This window comes from Orcinus orca, chromosome 5 (assembly GCF_937001465.1).
Source record: "Orcinus orca chromosome 5, mOrcOrc1.1, whole genome shotgun sequence".
NCBI lineage: Eukaryota > Metazoa > Chordata > Mammalia > Artiodactyla > Delphinidae > Orcinus > Orcinus orca.
Window position 1 is genome coordinate 123,837,340 of NC_064563.1, and position 14,577 is coordinate 123,851,916.

At 33.3% G+C, this 14,577-nt stretch overlaps 1 protein-coding gene across 1 annotated transcript in view; it reads right to left on the bottom strand.

Moving 5' to 3' along the window:
* TMPRSS15 (transmembrane serine protease 15) overlaps positions 1-14,577 on the bottom strand; it is a 133,162-nt gene that overhangs the window by 80,309 nt on the left and 38,276 nt on the right. The window contains exons 8-10 of the mRNA XM_004264466.2: positions 10,482-10,588; positions 3,450-3,590; positions 2,609-2,758 (exon numbers count right to left, since the gene is read on the bottom strand). Coding sequence (XP_004264514.2) covers positions 2,609-2,758; positions 3,450-3,590; positions 10,482-10,588 — 398 coding nt within the window. The remainder of the gene's footprint in view (positions 1-2,608; positions 2,759-3,449; positions 3,591-10,481; positions 10,589-14,577) is intronic.

The following is a 14,577-nucleotide window of genomic DNA, read 5'->3' on the forward strand; positions in this document are numbered from 1 at the left end:
CTGGGGAAAAAGCCAAAGCCATGGAAGACCTGTTATTATCTAGGCCCTACTGTCCCTATTGATTCCATTTCAGCCATGCTGGTTTCCTGGCCTTTCTTCAAGCACGTCAGGCACACTCCCTTTAGAACCTTTACTCTGCTTGTTTCCTCTGTCTGGAATAATCTATATGGCTAATTCCTTCCATTCCTTGGAAGTTTTGATTCAAATGTCACTTACTATTTCAATGAGACCCGAACTGATGACTCTATTTTAATTTGCAAAAGCACCTTAACACCTGCCCTCCTCACTGACCTTACTAAGCTCTGTATTTTCCCAGAGTACTCATTCACATTAAACAGACCCCCAAAATGTAATGACTTGTTATGCATATTGCTTATTTTCTGTTTTTCTTTGCTAAAATATGTGTTCCACGAGAGCAGAAAATCTTTTTTTATATTCACAGATACATTCTGAGGCCTTGAATAAGGCCTGGCTTCAAAAAATACTTCTTAAATAAAGGAATGAATAAACACACTGAGAGGAACTTTCAATGATTTCGTAGGGAAATAGATTAAAATTAGGCACATTTTATTAAGAAATACTTTCAATTTGAAGTAGTATGATGAACTGTATTTTATTATTCTGAGGATGTATTTTCTAAGGAATCAGGATTACTCAGATACATTTCTACCATGAAAAAAATAACTTTTTAATGTACCCTTACTAGATGTCATTCACAATTGACATTAACTCAAGCCATTTACTTTTCAGGTTATAAAAACAAGGATATTGATCTTTGTAATATAAGGGGCTATTAATAATAAATTACAATGCATATGTGCTCAAGCTATTATTATGTTATAAGCAATTTCATGTAGTCAATCACTTATTTAGAAATGACTTACTGAATAAAAGTTATAGACATTCATCCATATATTTAAAAATAATTTTACATGTTAGATTCAGGCACTGAGAATACACTAGCAATTCAAAGATGAAAAAGACAATGTTCTTGTTCCTGAAGAGAATACTGTGTTGGAAAGAAACAAATAAGTAAGCAGATATAAGGCCATGTGATAGGAAAAACAAAAGAGGTGCTTTGATGTTTAACGGAAAGGAAGATTTTAACTTGGAGGCTCCAGAAAGACTTTGTAGAAATGGTGATGTGTGATCTGTGTCCTCAATGCCTAGAACCATACCTGGTTAGAGAGAGGTTTTAATATGTGTTCTTTGAATTGAATTGAATTCTCATTGGTAAAAAGAGATACTATAGGATAGATTTTGTCTAAGAAAATTATCTAAATGTATGAATTTCTATTCTGTCCTTTTCCTTACTTTGTAAGATCCATATTACTTCTAGATTTGTAATTAGATTGTATTTAGTATTATGAATACATGCTTCCAAGGTTTACATGGTTGGTCTTCTCACTATGAGTTCCTTATCTCCTGATAATTCCCAATAAGTTCTGGTCTTCTCAAATTTTATTGTCTCAATGTTAATGTCTCCACCTGAAATCCATTTCTAATATCCCACTCATGTGAAAAATATACCTACAAAAACACCACTTTTCCCTTGGGACCATGCTTTAGAATCAGCTCTTCCATAGTTTTTCTGCTATGGACTGAATGGTTGTCCCCCCCCACCCCATACGTTGAAATCCTAAACCCCAATGTGATATTGGAGATAGGTCCTTTGCGATATAATTAGGTCATGAATGTGGAGGCCTCATGATGGTGTCAATATAAGTGATCTTATAAGAAGAGACAGGAGAGAGCTCTCTCTTATGTTCTCTCTCTCTGTTATGTGAGATTACAGTAAGGAGGCTGGTGTCCATGAACCAAAGGAGGGCTCTCATCGGAACCATGCCATGCTTGCATCCTGACCTCAGACTTCCAGTCTCCAGAACTTTGAAAAATAAATATTGATTGTTTAGGATAACCAGTCTGTGGTATTTAGTTATGGAAGCCCTGACGGACTAAGAAAGCTTATCAGAAGAAGTAAACCTGCCTTTTTATCTGTATTTCAAAATGGTATGATCTTGATCTATTGAAAATTCTAAAGAATTCTTAAAAAACTAATAGAGTTAATAAACAGTTTCAGCAAGGCTGCAGGGTACAAGATCAACATATAAAATCAGTTGCATTTCTATACACTAGCAATGAACAATCAGAAAATGGAAATTAAGGCAGAGTAGACCAAAGTTCAGAACAGTTATTTACCTCCCACAAGTCCCCTTAGTTAATAATAAGTGGCAAATCTAGGGTGACAACCCAAGTCTCTTTGTCTCTAACGGCCTCTGTGTACTTTTCAACATTTCATGAATATATAGGGTAAAAAATATATTTCTTGAAATACTCTTACTTGCCTACTTGATTACCGTTTTCATTTAAATTCATTTATTAGTCCATGATCAAAAAAAAAGAAAATCTGGGGCTTCCCTGGTGGTGCAGTGGTTGAGAGTCCGCCTGCCGATGCAGGGGACGCGGGTTCGTGCCCCGGTCCGGGAAGATCCCACATGTCGTGGAGCAGCTGGCCCTGTGGGCTGTGGCCGCTGGGCCTGCATGTCTGGAACTATAGAACAGCGCATGACACTTTTCTTTTAGTTTATGAATTAAATATGAATTATACCTGAATCATTGCCAAAAGTGTGATCAAAATTTGGACCAGTAGAGGGAGGAAAGGTGTTTCCCTGAATCCTTTCCCACTCATTGTCATCATTTAGATCCTGGATCCAGAAACAAAAGCCATCTTCAAAATTACAGTTGATTTTCTCATAATCTGTAAATTAAAAAAATAATAAAATATTTCAAATGTAGTCAACAATATGACTAATTATAATAGATTGAATTGAAAATAACGTAAACTCACACAGTTTATAATTAAGTGGCATGCACAAAATCATTTTTTAAATTCATTTTAATTGTTTAATTCCATTTAGTTAAAAAAAAAACCCACATCATTTTGTTGCCAACTGTGTTCTTATGTTTCCTATACCCCATTAGGGCTTCAGCAAAGACAAGCATCTTGTTCTTTAATTTTTATATCTTACCTCTGTTGGCTTACCCACATAAACTTTGTCCCAAATTTTTTTCTCCCCCTATTTATTTACTAAATTTAATACTCTGGTCAAAATTAGGTTGATGTGGAACATTCTCAGAATTAGTTTTATGCTAATTTCTTAAGCTTTGAATACTTGCAGTATATAAAAGTTTAATTTTCCTATTGATTTATAATTTTTCTCAAATTGGTTATTTGATTGTTTTGAAGAATGTGAGCTGTTTTCTAATTTCTCATTTCTTTGCAAGTATCAACTGGAGAAAGGTATACATAAGAGATACTCATTAAAGAACCTGCATAATGAAACAGATAGTGACCCTGTTCTAAAATATTAGGTCCTGCTACTTTTAAAATTCCATTACAGTATTAAAGCACCTGAAGATTCAAAGGCTAAGGAATAAACAATACTTACTATTAAGCACTTTGCTGTTAAATGCAGTGTATGTTGCATTAAAGCCAATATAATCATTTTCAACAGATTGTATAAGAAAAGTGGCAGTAACTTGATTGGAAAAAATCCTAATTGTGCCAGGATTATTTGACCAGAGAGAAGCTACAAAAGAAAATGAATGACTGTTATATGTACATATATATCTATTCACTTATCTATTGATCTGTCCATCCATCCATCTATCCATTCATCAATCAATCTATTGATCTATCAATTGATCTATCAATCTTTTTATCTGATCCTACTCTTAACTAAAAGCATTAGTCCTATAATTAATTTATTTAAAATAAATATCTCTTGTCCTATAATAATAATGTTTCAAATTATTACATATATTTGTGGTTTGATAAACTATATTTTCATTTTTAATTGTTAGTTAGATACACTGTAAACACATATAAAAAAAGATCCATTCTTTTACAGAAAAAATTAATCTAAGAAACATACAAGTTAAACAGTTATAAAACAAAACATGAGTTTGATTCTATCACATTTTTCCCATGCCACACTAACAGAGGCTAAACTCAATCACAATAGTAGAAATAAGGGTATTTCTTTAGCTTTCTACCCATATAGCTGTAGGACCTCAAAATAATCCTAGACAATTTAAGGATTGTTTCTACAGATATTGATCTTATCTCTTTTCCATTTTAATTCTAGCTACAAAAGATATTAACTTTCTAGCCTTTTTATTTTCAAGGGTTAATATAGTGTTTGAGAAATAAGAAGTACTCACATGGTGATTTACCAAAAAAAGTATTGTTAGATAAAATTTGCTTTTATAGAAATTTATTATTTACCACATACATTCTCAAAGGGGGTGATATTGCCACCTACGTGGTAAAAATTTGTATTCAGGGACAGAAAAATTCTTAGTTTTTAAATTTATAAAGCCCAAGATAGCCGTACAGTACATAAACAGGTATAGAGAATATCTGAAATATTAAAATTTCATGGGGAGCAATTAGGGGAGAAAAAGGTCTAAAAGTTTCTTAGTGGGAGTGATAATGAAAAAAAAGGATAGGAAGCAATGGCTTCACATTTTAGTTCGACAGTTTGAACTGGGTATCAGATTCAAGTTTATGAAAGGTATCTCACTTGCAGATTGAAGACAAAGCACCACTGTTAATTATTGAGTTCTGAAGAAAGATGCTTTCATAAACTACTGAAAAATTCTGTGCTTATCATGTAGAAATTAGTGAAAAAATGTGATTACATGCATGATAATTTCAGGAAAATCTAATGGAAAGAAAGCCATAAATAAGCATTGATTTATATCTTACTCTTTTCTGCAATAAAGTTGTATTTCATTCTTTCAGTATTTTCTCATGAAGGACTACATTGGTTATTTAGATTCCTTCTACAAACATATGTAACTGTGTAACCCAAATGGTTGTCATATTTAAAATCTTTGTAGTCCATAAATGTCTAGTTGCTTAAAGCATGTGAATATTCTAGAAACTTTGCTTCAAACCTATCTGCCTCTCTTTCTTTCTTTATTTTCTATAGCAATGGAGTTTGGGGGGGGCCATGGCTTCTGGTAGGATCTGAATGTGGCTACTGGTTCAATGGCACCCTTCATGGTTGTGATGTGTTGGATTCCCATGTTGTCTAATGTTATTGTACTAGTCTAGTCAGTCTGGGGTTTATGTCCTGAGATTCATTAATACGCTTCAGAGTTACACATAAATTTCTAGAAATGGTGTAGAACATTTGCATCTATTGAGGCTTTATAAATCTTTTATCACATTCTTAAAGTTGTGACTAGAAAGAGTCCCAGAGCCACAGATGCAGTGGAGAGAATATTATCTTATGCATCCACAAAGGTAGTAGAAGACACTGGTTAAAAACAGAGGCTCCAGAGTCAGCATGAGATTCATTTCTGGCTCCACGTCTTATGAGACTTCTCAGTGCTTCAGTTTCCTCTGTTGTGGTATAACACCTTCCATAAACATTTGTGATAAGGAGTAAATAAGTAATTTCCACATGATAGAGTGACTGGTATATAGTAAGTGCTCAGTGAATGCTAGCTATTATTCCTTGATCTGCTCAACTGGATTGTAAGCCCTGAAAACGCAGAGACTACACTTAACGCTTTCTGAGTCTCTGCCATTGTGTCAGACATGGGAAACTTTTAATCAATTTTTGGATGCATGAACTAAGATGTGAGTAAATATAGCAATAGAGTTTGCCTACATAAAAGAGTCATAAAAGAGTCAGGGCAGGAGTTGAAAGAAAAAAATAATTTCCTAATAATTTCTAAAGCCTGGATTTTTCTCTACCTGACACAAGAAACTTTTAAGCAATAATTCCTTAAGAAAATCCAGTGCCTTTTACTAAAAAACAATATTGCTATGGATATTAAAGTTGCCAAGCAGCCACACTTGTGTGAATTAACTCATTTGTCTTCTAACAATAAAGGCTCTGGTGAATAAGTTTTGCAAAAGAGGAAAGCTGGGAAGCATAATTAAAATTCAGGGAAATTTGAGATGAGGGCAATGGGCAAGGATAACAGACTTTCCATAGAGTGTAATTCAACAGATCTAGCTCAAAACTATTTATTTTATCCTATTCATAAGAGAAGAAATTCTGCAGTTAGATTAGCTTCTTTGTGTGTTATAAAGGATTTCTAATATAGACAACACATTTTATTGAGTGCTCACTATAAATTTGGTATGGTGCTAAATGCTGGAGAAGAAATAACCAAGTTCCCCTCTTAGCCTATTAGAAAAGTTCAGGTTAATGAATTATAAAAAAATTACTTTGGAATTGATAGATATGAGAGAAATGCCATAGGAGTACTGAGGAAGTAGTTCTTAATTTTTCCAGGGACTATCACTGAGGAATCTTCAAGAGCCTCTGGGAAGTCCAACACCTTAAGCCAGTGCTTGTTAAACTTTTCCATATAACATACCCCTATCAACAGAAGTGAATGAATGGGTACTTCTAACACTACATGAAAGTGTTCTAATAAAAGCACGAATTTTAATAAAAATGTTTTACTGTGAAAAATGTTTGTATATATTATTTAATTCCGTGTCCACAATACGATTATTTTTGTTGTAGGATAAGTTGACAATTCAGGAAGATCCACTATGTTTATTATATAACTTCGTCTATATCTATGCCCACTTTTGTGTGATTCAGTTTTAAAAACATGTCCTTAAACTGCTAAGCTCCAATACTGGGGGTATGCTATTAATAGTCCTTTGGGAACAGAAGAAGAGCTAAGCACTTCGGATATAAAGAATGGTGTAACAACTACACACACAGAAATGCATTTTCCTGGCTTGTCAACTTGAAATTGGTTTCAGTGTGCTCATACAGGCTGTTTCTGTTGTCTTTCTTTGAGGATACATAAATATATCTATGTATTTTTTGAATAAAGCATTAATGGAGCATATTTATCATCTTCTACCACTTCCATACCCAGTACTGTTAATTATTACCACCAATGAATTGAATATTTTACCTTCATCACTACAGTTTAAAGAAAACATTTTTGACTACTATCCTGTTAATCTATTCAGAGAACTTTTACATCATGACTGTATATAAAAATGACTGAAAAATGCCTTTAAAATTTGTTCATACTAACTTACCCCTAATCAAGTATATAAGAACTATTTTATGGTACCAGATACTTTTATTTTCTTATAATTCCTTTACATAATCTTATTTTCCTTGATTTAATTAAAATATCTATATATTTTCCACGTGATAAAGATAATTATCTTTATTCTGAATTGTAATTTAATAAAAGTAATTGTGTACACATCTCTCACAATAAGAAACTTGCTAAAATATTTAGAAAAAAAGATGGGATTTTGAATCAAGAGTGAAAGTATCAGCATTGTTACAAAACAAAATAACTGTAGAGTTATAAGAAATGCTACTGATCTCCATTAATTAACTACTATAATACCATGATATATAAACCTGCTGGTTTAAATTTAAATCAACAAATACTAAATTTTTACAATATATCAGGCATGGGCTAGATGCTGGAGGTAAGACATTTTTACATATCTTTAAAAAAGGTATTATTTTAAACTTTAAAAGCAATTTTAACAGCTAATGCCATTTCTCATATTTTTTCAATTTAAATTAAAATATTTAATTTAAAAAACTTTGAAATACATTTATATTTCAAAAAGACCTTAAAAATTAAACAACTACCTATTTGTTATAATTTAAATTCATTTTCTTAGATTTTTTCTATTTTCTATTTAGTTTGTTGCATTTTTATGATAATTATTTGTGCATTATTGACATCACTATATATAATGATTCTAAGATTTAGTTATGTATTTCTGATGCTCTAAGCATGTGAAAATAAGTAAAAATAGCATTCAGGCAAATGGTATCTGAAGAGAAGGGAACATGAGGGTAATATACACCTATCATTTTTGGGAAGTTAACCTCTATGAATTTAGTTTTTATCTGTAAAATAAAGATTCTAATAGCACCTGTGTAATATGGTTCAGGGGAGAATTTTTTTTCTTTGAGTTAAAGTGCTGAGAACACTACTTTGCATATTGCAAGTGATCAAAGTATGCTAAAATTTATTATTAATATCACATTAGCCCTTGGAGAAATTTATATGAACTGGCTTATTTGTCCACCTATGTAAATATTTATGTTGACATAATTTTAAGGAGCTAGATTTATCAACTACAGAAATAAGTAGATTATGAAATGGCTGGTCCATTTATTTAAGCCAAATGTGATTTACCATGAGTTCATCTGTTTTATGTATACTCATGATTATACTTGTACTTGGGGCTTTTAAAACACAATGAATAAATGCATTGTGTTTGAAGTCGGAGGGTCTGGGTCTGATTTCTATCTCCAACACTAACTAGCTTTGTGGACTTGTGGTCATTTAACTTCTTAGATCTCATTTTCTTCTCCTGTAATGCATACTTTGTAGATTTATTGAAAATATTAAATAAGGATAGCCACAAAGAGTACTCAGTATGATGTGTGTCATATTAAAAGTGCCCAATAAAAAGTACTTATTATTATCATATGCTTAAATATTTCTCAAATCAATAAGTCAATCAAAACATTTATTCGATAGGATCTAATTTTCATTGTTCACAAGTGCAATTTAAAATCCAAAATTATTAAAATAAATACAGCTTTATATACATGTTAATAAGAGATGTCACTTGTAACCTTAGCTCTGCTAAGATGACTATTGACTATTCCTCAAATGTGTGAGGAAAACTAGTTATTCCCTGGACTCCGCTGCCACATTCTTTTCTTCATCCTTATTTTATTTCCTCCTGTAATTTCACTCCTACTTTTGTTGGATACCATGAATAGGTCTATTCATTTGGGGACCAGATGGAATAAAGTGGGGTAGTCACACATGTATTATTAGAGCGTTCCCTACCCTTTCTCAGTTCCCATTGGTGTCTATGTCCATAATGACAAATGGCTACATAATAACAATACCATCCACACCTTCCATTTAGTGAGACTACATCCTGATCTACTCATTGTTTTACCAACTTTATTAGTAATAGTCCTTCAAGAGACTGAGAAGCAGAGTGCATAATAAAAATAGAAAAAGAAGAGATTCATTGTTGAAGCAAAATAGCTGTTTTTAGGGTTTGTTTGAATTTTGCTGAATGGGGAGCAACACTTACAGTATAGTAGAATTCCACATGATTTTTAAAACATCAATTAGAAGAGAATCATGTGAAACAGTACATCATTTATTACTAAGAAGTTTGATTACACAGAGCACTAAATTATTAATTTTTATAATCAGGACCAGTTTTTCTTTTTCCTTTCAGTAACTTAAAGTACAAGCTCATATTCAGTTCAAAATCAAAAAATGGGTGTAAGACCTAAATAGACATTTCTCCAAAGAAGACATACAGATTGTCAAGAGGCACATGAAAAGATGCTCAACATCACTAAATATTAGAGAAATGCAAATCAAAACTACAATGAAGTATCAACTCCCAGTGGTCAGAATGGCCATCATCAAAAAATCTACAAACAATAAATGCTGTAGAGGGTGTGGAGAAAAGGGAGCCCTCTTACACTGTTTGTGGGAATGTAAATTGATACAGCCACTGTGGAGAATAATATGGACGTTCCTTAAAAAACTAAAAATAGAGCTACCATATGACCCAGGAATCCCACTACTGGCCATATACCTGGAGAAAACCATAATTCGAAAAGACACATGGACCCCAGTGTTCATTGCAGCACTATTTGCAATAGCCAGGTCATGGAAACAACCTAAATGTGCCCATCAGCAGATGAATGGATAAAGAAGATGTGGTACATATATACAGTGGAATATTACTCAGCCATATAAAGGAACAAAATTAGGTCATTTGCAGAGATGTGGATGGACTCACAGTCTGTCATACAGAGTGAAGTAAGTCAGAAAGAGAAAAATAAATATCATATATTAATGCATATATGTGGAATCTAAAAAAATAGTACAGATGAACTTATTTCCAGGACAGGAATAGAGACACAGATGTAGAGAACAGATGTGTGGACATGGGGGGTGGGGGAAGGAGAGGGCAGGATGAATTGGGAGATCAGGTTTGACATAAATACACTACCATGTGTAAAATAGATAGCTAGTGGGAACCATCAGTATAGCACAGGGAGCTCAGCTCAGTGCTCTGTGATCACCTAGATGGGTGGGATGGTGGTGGATGGGAGGGAGGTCCAAGAAGGAGGGGATATATGCATACATATAGCTGATTCACTTCGTTGTACAGCAGAAACTAACACAACATTGTAAAGCAATTATACTCCAATAAACAAACAAACAAACAACTCGCATCAATAAGAGAATGGGTTATTTCACAAATCATATTGCTACATATCTGGAAGAAAATAAAACCAGACATACAACCTCAAAAAAAAAAAAAATCAAAGGGAAAGCACATCACTCCAAAAAGTTTTCCACATATTTTCATTTTGATAATGGACTGTATATTTGTTTTAACTTACCTCTTAAAATCTTGCTTGAACCCACACCTTCATAAATATTTAATACATCTGTATAATATGTATTAAAATAATCAACGTTCAGTTGAATGGAAAGTCCTTGGTTTACACTAAATTAAAAGCAAAAAATAGACTATTACACTCTTAACAGTTGGCACAACTCAATGTATTCTAGAATTTGAATGTATTTTTCTAATTGTGATAAAGAATATGTAACATGATAGACTCTCTTAACAATTTTTAAATGTATGGAACAGTATTTTTAACTATAAGCACAATATTATACTGCAGCTCTCTTGAACTCTTTCAACTTGCATGACTGAAACTCTATACCCACTGAACAGTAACTCCCCATTTTTTCTCTCCCAGCCTATGACAACCATTATACTTTTTGACTCTCTGAGTTTGAATACTTTAGATGTTTCATATAAGTGAAATCATGCAGGATTTGTCCTCCTATGACTGGCTTATTTCATTTAGCATAATGTTCTCAAGGTGCAACCACGTTGTTGCCTATGATAGGATTCCCTTCTTTTAATGACAGAATAATATTCCACTGTATGTATACACCACATTTTCTTTATCTATTCATCTGTCAATGAACATTTAGTTTGTTTCCACCTCTTAGCTATTGTGAATAATGCTGCAATGAACATAGGAGTGTGTATCTTTTAGAGATCTTGACTTCAATTCTTTGGGAAAAATACCAAGAAATTGGATTGCTAGATCATATGGTGGTTCTATTTCTTATGCCTTTAGGGAGGCTTCATACTGTTTTCCATACTATCTACACCATTTTGCATTCCATCCAACAGCACACAAGGGATCCAATTTCCCCACATTCTCACCAACATTTATAATGTTCTGTTTTTTTGGTAATGGCCATTATGATTTTGATTTGCATTTCCCTGATGATTACTATGTTGAGCAATGCACTTTAGCCATTTGTATGCCTTTTTTTTTGAGCAATATCTATTTGAGTCTTTTGCCCACTTTTTATTTGGTTTATTTTGCTATTGAGTTTTGTAGGAGCTCCTTATATATTTTGGATATTAACCCTAATTAGATATATGGTTTGCAAATATTTGCTTCCATTCCTTAGGTTGCCTTTTCATTCTGTTGTTTTCTGTTGTTTCCTTTGCTGTATAGAAGGTTTTTAATGAGATATATTGTCACTTGTTGATTTTTGCTTTTGCTGCCTGCGCTTTTGTTTTCAAATCCAGGAAATCATTGTGAAGACCAATGTTATGAAGCTTTCCTTTTATGTTTTCTTCTAGGAGTTTTATGATTTCAGGTCTTATGTTTAAGCCTTTAATTCATTTTGAGTTTATTTCTTGTGTATGGTGTAAGGTAAAGGTCCAATTTTGTTCTGCATCTGAATATCTAGTTTTACCAACACCCTTTGTTGAAGAGACTATATTGTTTCCCTGTTGTGTAGTTTTGACATCCTTGTCAAAGATAATTTGACCATATATGTGTGGGCTTATTTGTGACCTCTCTATTCTGTTTCATTGGTCTGTATGTCTATTTTCATGCTGGTACTATACTGGTACTGATTACTGTAGCTTTGTAATATATTTTGAAATCAGGAAGTATGAGGCTTTGTTCTCTTTCTCAAGATTGTTTTGGCTATTTGGGGTTCTTTGTGGTTCCATATGAATTTTAGGATTCTTTTTTTCTTTTAAAATCATTGGGATTTTGATAGAGATTGTGATGAATCTATAGATATGGACATATTATATTACATTATTATATTTTAACAATATTAAGTCTTCAAATCCATGAACATGAGATGTCTTTCCATTTATTTGTCTTTAAATTCAGTCAGTAATGATTTATTATTTTCACTGTGTCTTTTACCTCCTTGATTAAGTTTATTCCTAAGTACTTTATTCTTTTTACTGCTATTGTAAATGGGACTGTTTTCTTAATTTCCTTTCTGGATGATTAGTGTATAGAAACACAAGTGATCTTTCTATGTGGATTTTGTATCCTGTAACTTTGTTGAATTATTTTATTATTTCCAACAGGTTTTTTTGTGGAATTTATGGTTTTCTATATATAAGATCTTGCCACCTGTGAACAGATAATTTTACTTCTTCCTTTCTTGTTTGGATATTTTTTTTTTTCTTTCTTGTATTTTTTTTTCTTGCTTAATTGCTCTGGCTAGGACTTCCAGTATTAAGTTGAATAAGAGTGGTGAGAGGGGGCATCCTTGTTTTTTTCCTGATCTTAGAGGAAAAGCCTTTATGTTTTCATCATTGAGTATGATATTTACTCTGAACTTTTCTTGTATGACCTTTATTAGATTTAGGTAATTTCCTTCTATCCTTATTTTGCTTAGTGTTTTTTATCATGAAAGGGTGTTGAATTTTGTCAAAAGCTTTTTCTGAATCTGTTGAGAAGATCCTGTGATTTTTAGCCTTCATTCCGTTAATGTGGTGTATCAAGTTGATTGATTTTTATATATTGAAACATCCTTGCATCCCAGAGATGAATCTCACTTGGTGATGGTGTATAATCCTTTTAATTTTCCATCGAATTTGGTTTGCTAGTATTTTGCTTAAGGATTTGTACATTTATATTATCAGAGGTATATTATCAGGACTGTAGTTTTCTTTTCTTGTGGTGACTTTGTCTGGCTTTGGTATCAAAGTGAGTGTTCCTTCTTTTCCAATTTTTGGAAGAGTCTGAAAAAGATTAGTATTAACTCATCTTTAAATATTTGGTAGAATTCACCAGTAAAACCAGTGGGTCATGGTTTTTTTGTTGGGAGGTCTTTGGTTACTGATTCAATCTTCTTACTAGGAAATGGTCTGTTCAGATTTTGTATTTCTTATGATTCAGTGTTAGTAGATTGTAAGTTTCTAGGGATTTATCCTTTTCTTCTAGGTTATTCCACTTAGCACTTCTTTTTCTCTATCCCATAAGATTTAGTATGTTGCTGTTGTTGTTGTTTTTCATTTGCTTCAAGACATTTTCTAATTTCCTTTTTGATTTAGTATGAGATCCATTGACTCTTCAAGAGCAATTAGAACCTTGCAAGTTTCTTTTTGAGTGGTGTCTAATTTTTTGCTCTGTCTGGTGTCTGTATGTGGTGCTGCATATTCTCTGGTCCTACCACAGCATGTCACCCAACTATACCTTGTTCTCTGCAGCCACAGTCCATGCAAATTGTGCTGGCTCATCAGCTCCTCATTCATGCAAGACATATACCCGTTGCTGGGGAAGCTCTTGAAACAGAATGTTGGAAGCATGCTGCACTTCTTTCTTTCCATCCTTAGGGAGAAGCCTTGAATTGCACACTTTCTCCCAATTGTATCAAGCCTTGCTGGCCATAGCAAGCTGTATCCACTTCTCTTTGTTCTCAGTATCTCTCAGGCATCCAAACAATACCAGTTCCATCACTTATCCATATGAGGTGAGACAGAAACTAGTCTCTTAGGCAGCTCTTGGAAAAGCTGGGACACTGGATGCATGTTTCATCCTTCTTTTTCCTTCCAAGGAAGAAGTAGTGAGTCAAGACTTGTGCTGAGCTGTGCTGTGTTGGAGAAGGAGTTGATGGAGGGTAAAATAAACTTGATCTTCTTGTCCATTTCAGTGCAGCTGTCCTTGGCTTTGTGTTCACCTGGGGTATTCAACTTCTTAACTGAATTCTGGAATTCCCATAAATGACTTTTGGTTCACATTTCACTGTTAAATCAACATATCTGTGGGGGAACAAAAGCTGAGGCTTCTTGGCTACAGAATAATTCCTATCTCATTATGCCAACATCTGTATGAAAATCTCCTATGGTGTGATTTAGTCATGGCAGATTAAAAGCTGAGAACACCCTGTATATACACCATTTGTGCTAAATCTTGAATAAAATTTGGATCAGTTGCTATATATTTGACCTCCAAGCTCTCAATTTGGTTGACCAATCCAATCATTATGATGATCAAAATAATCAAGTTGCCAATGGCTTATCTACCTTATGCTGAACGCTCTGTGGGGAAAAATGTTCAAATTTTAATTTTCAGTTTGGGGAAAAGGTGTCCAGGGCAATGCCTATTTATAACTCTACTGTCTCACTGAAGTGTAGGATCAGAAATGTGA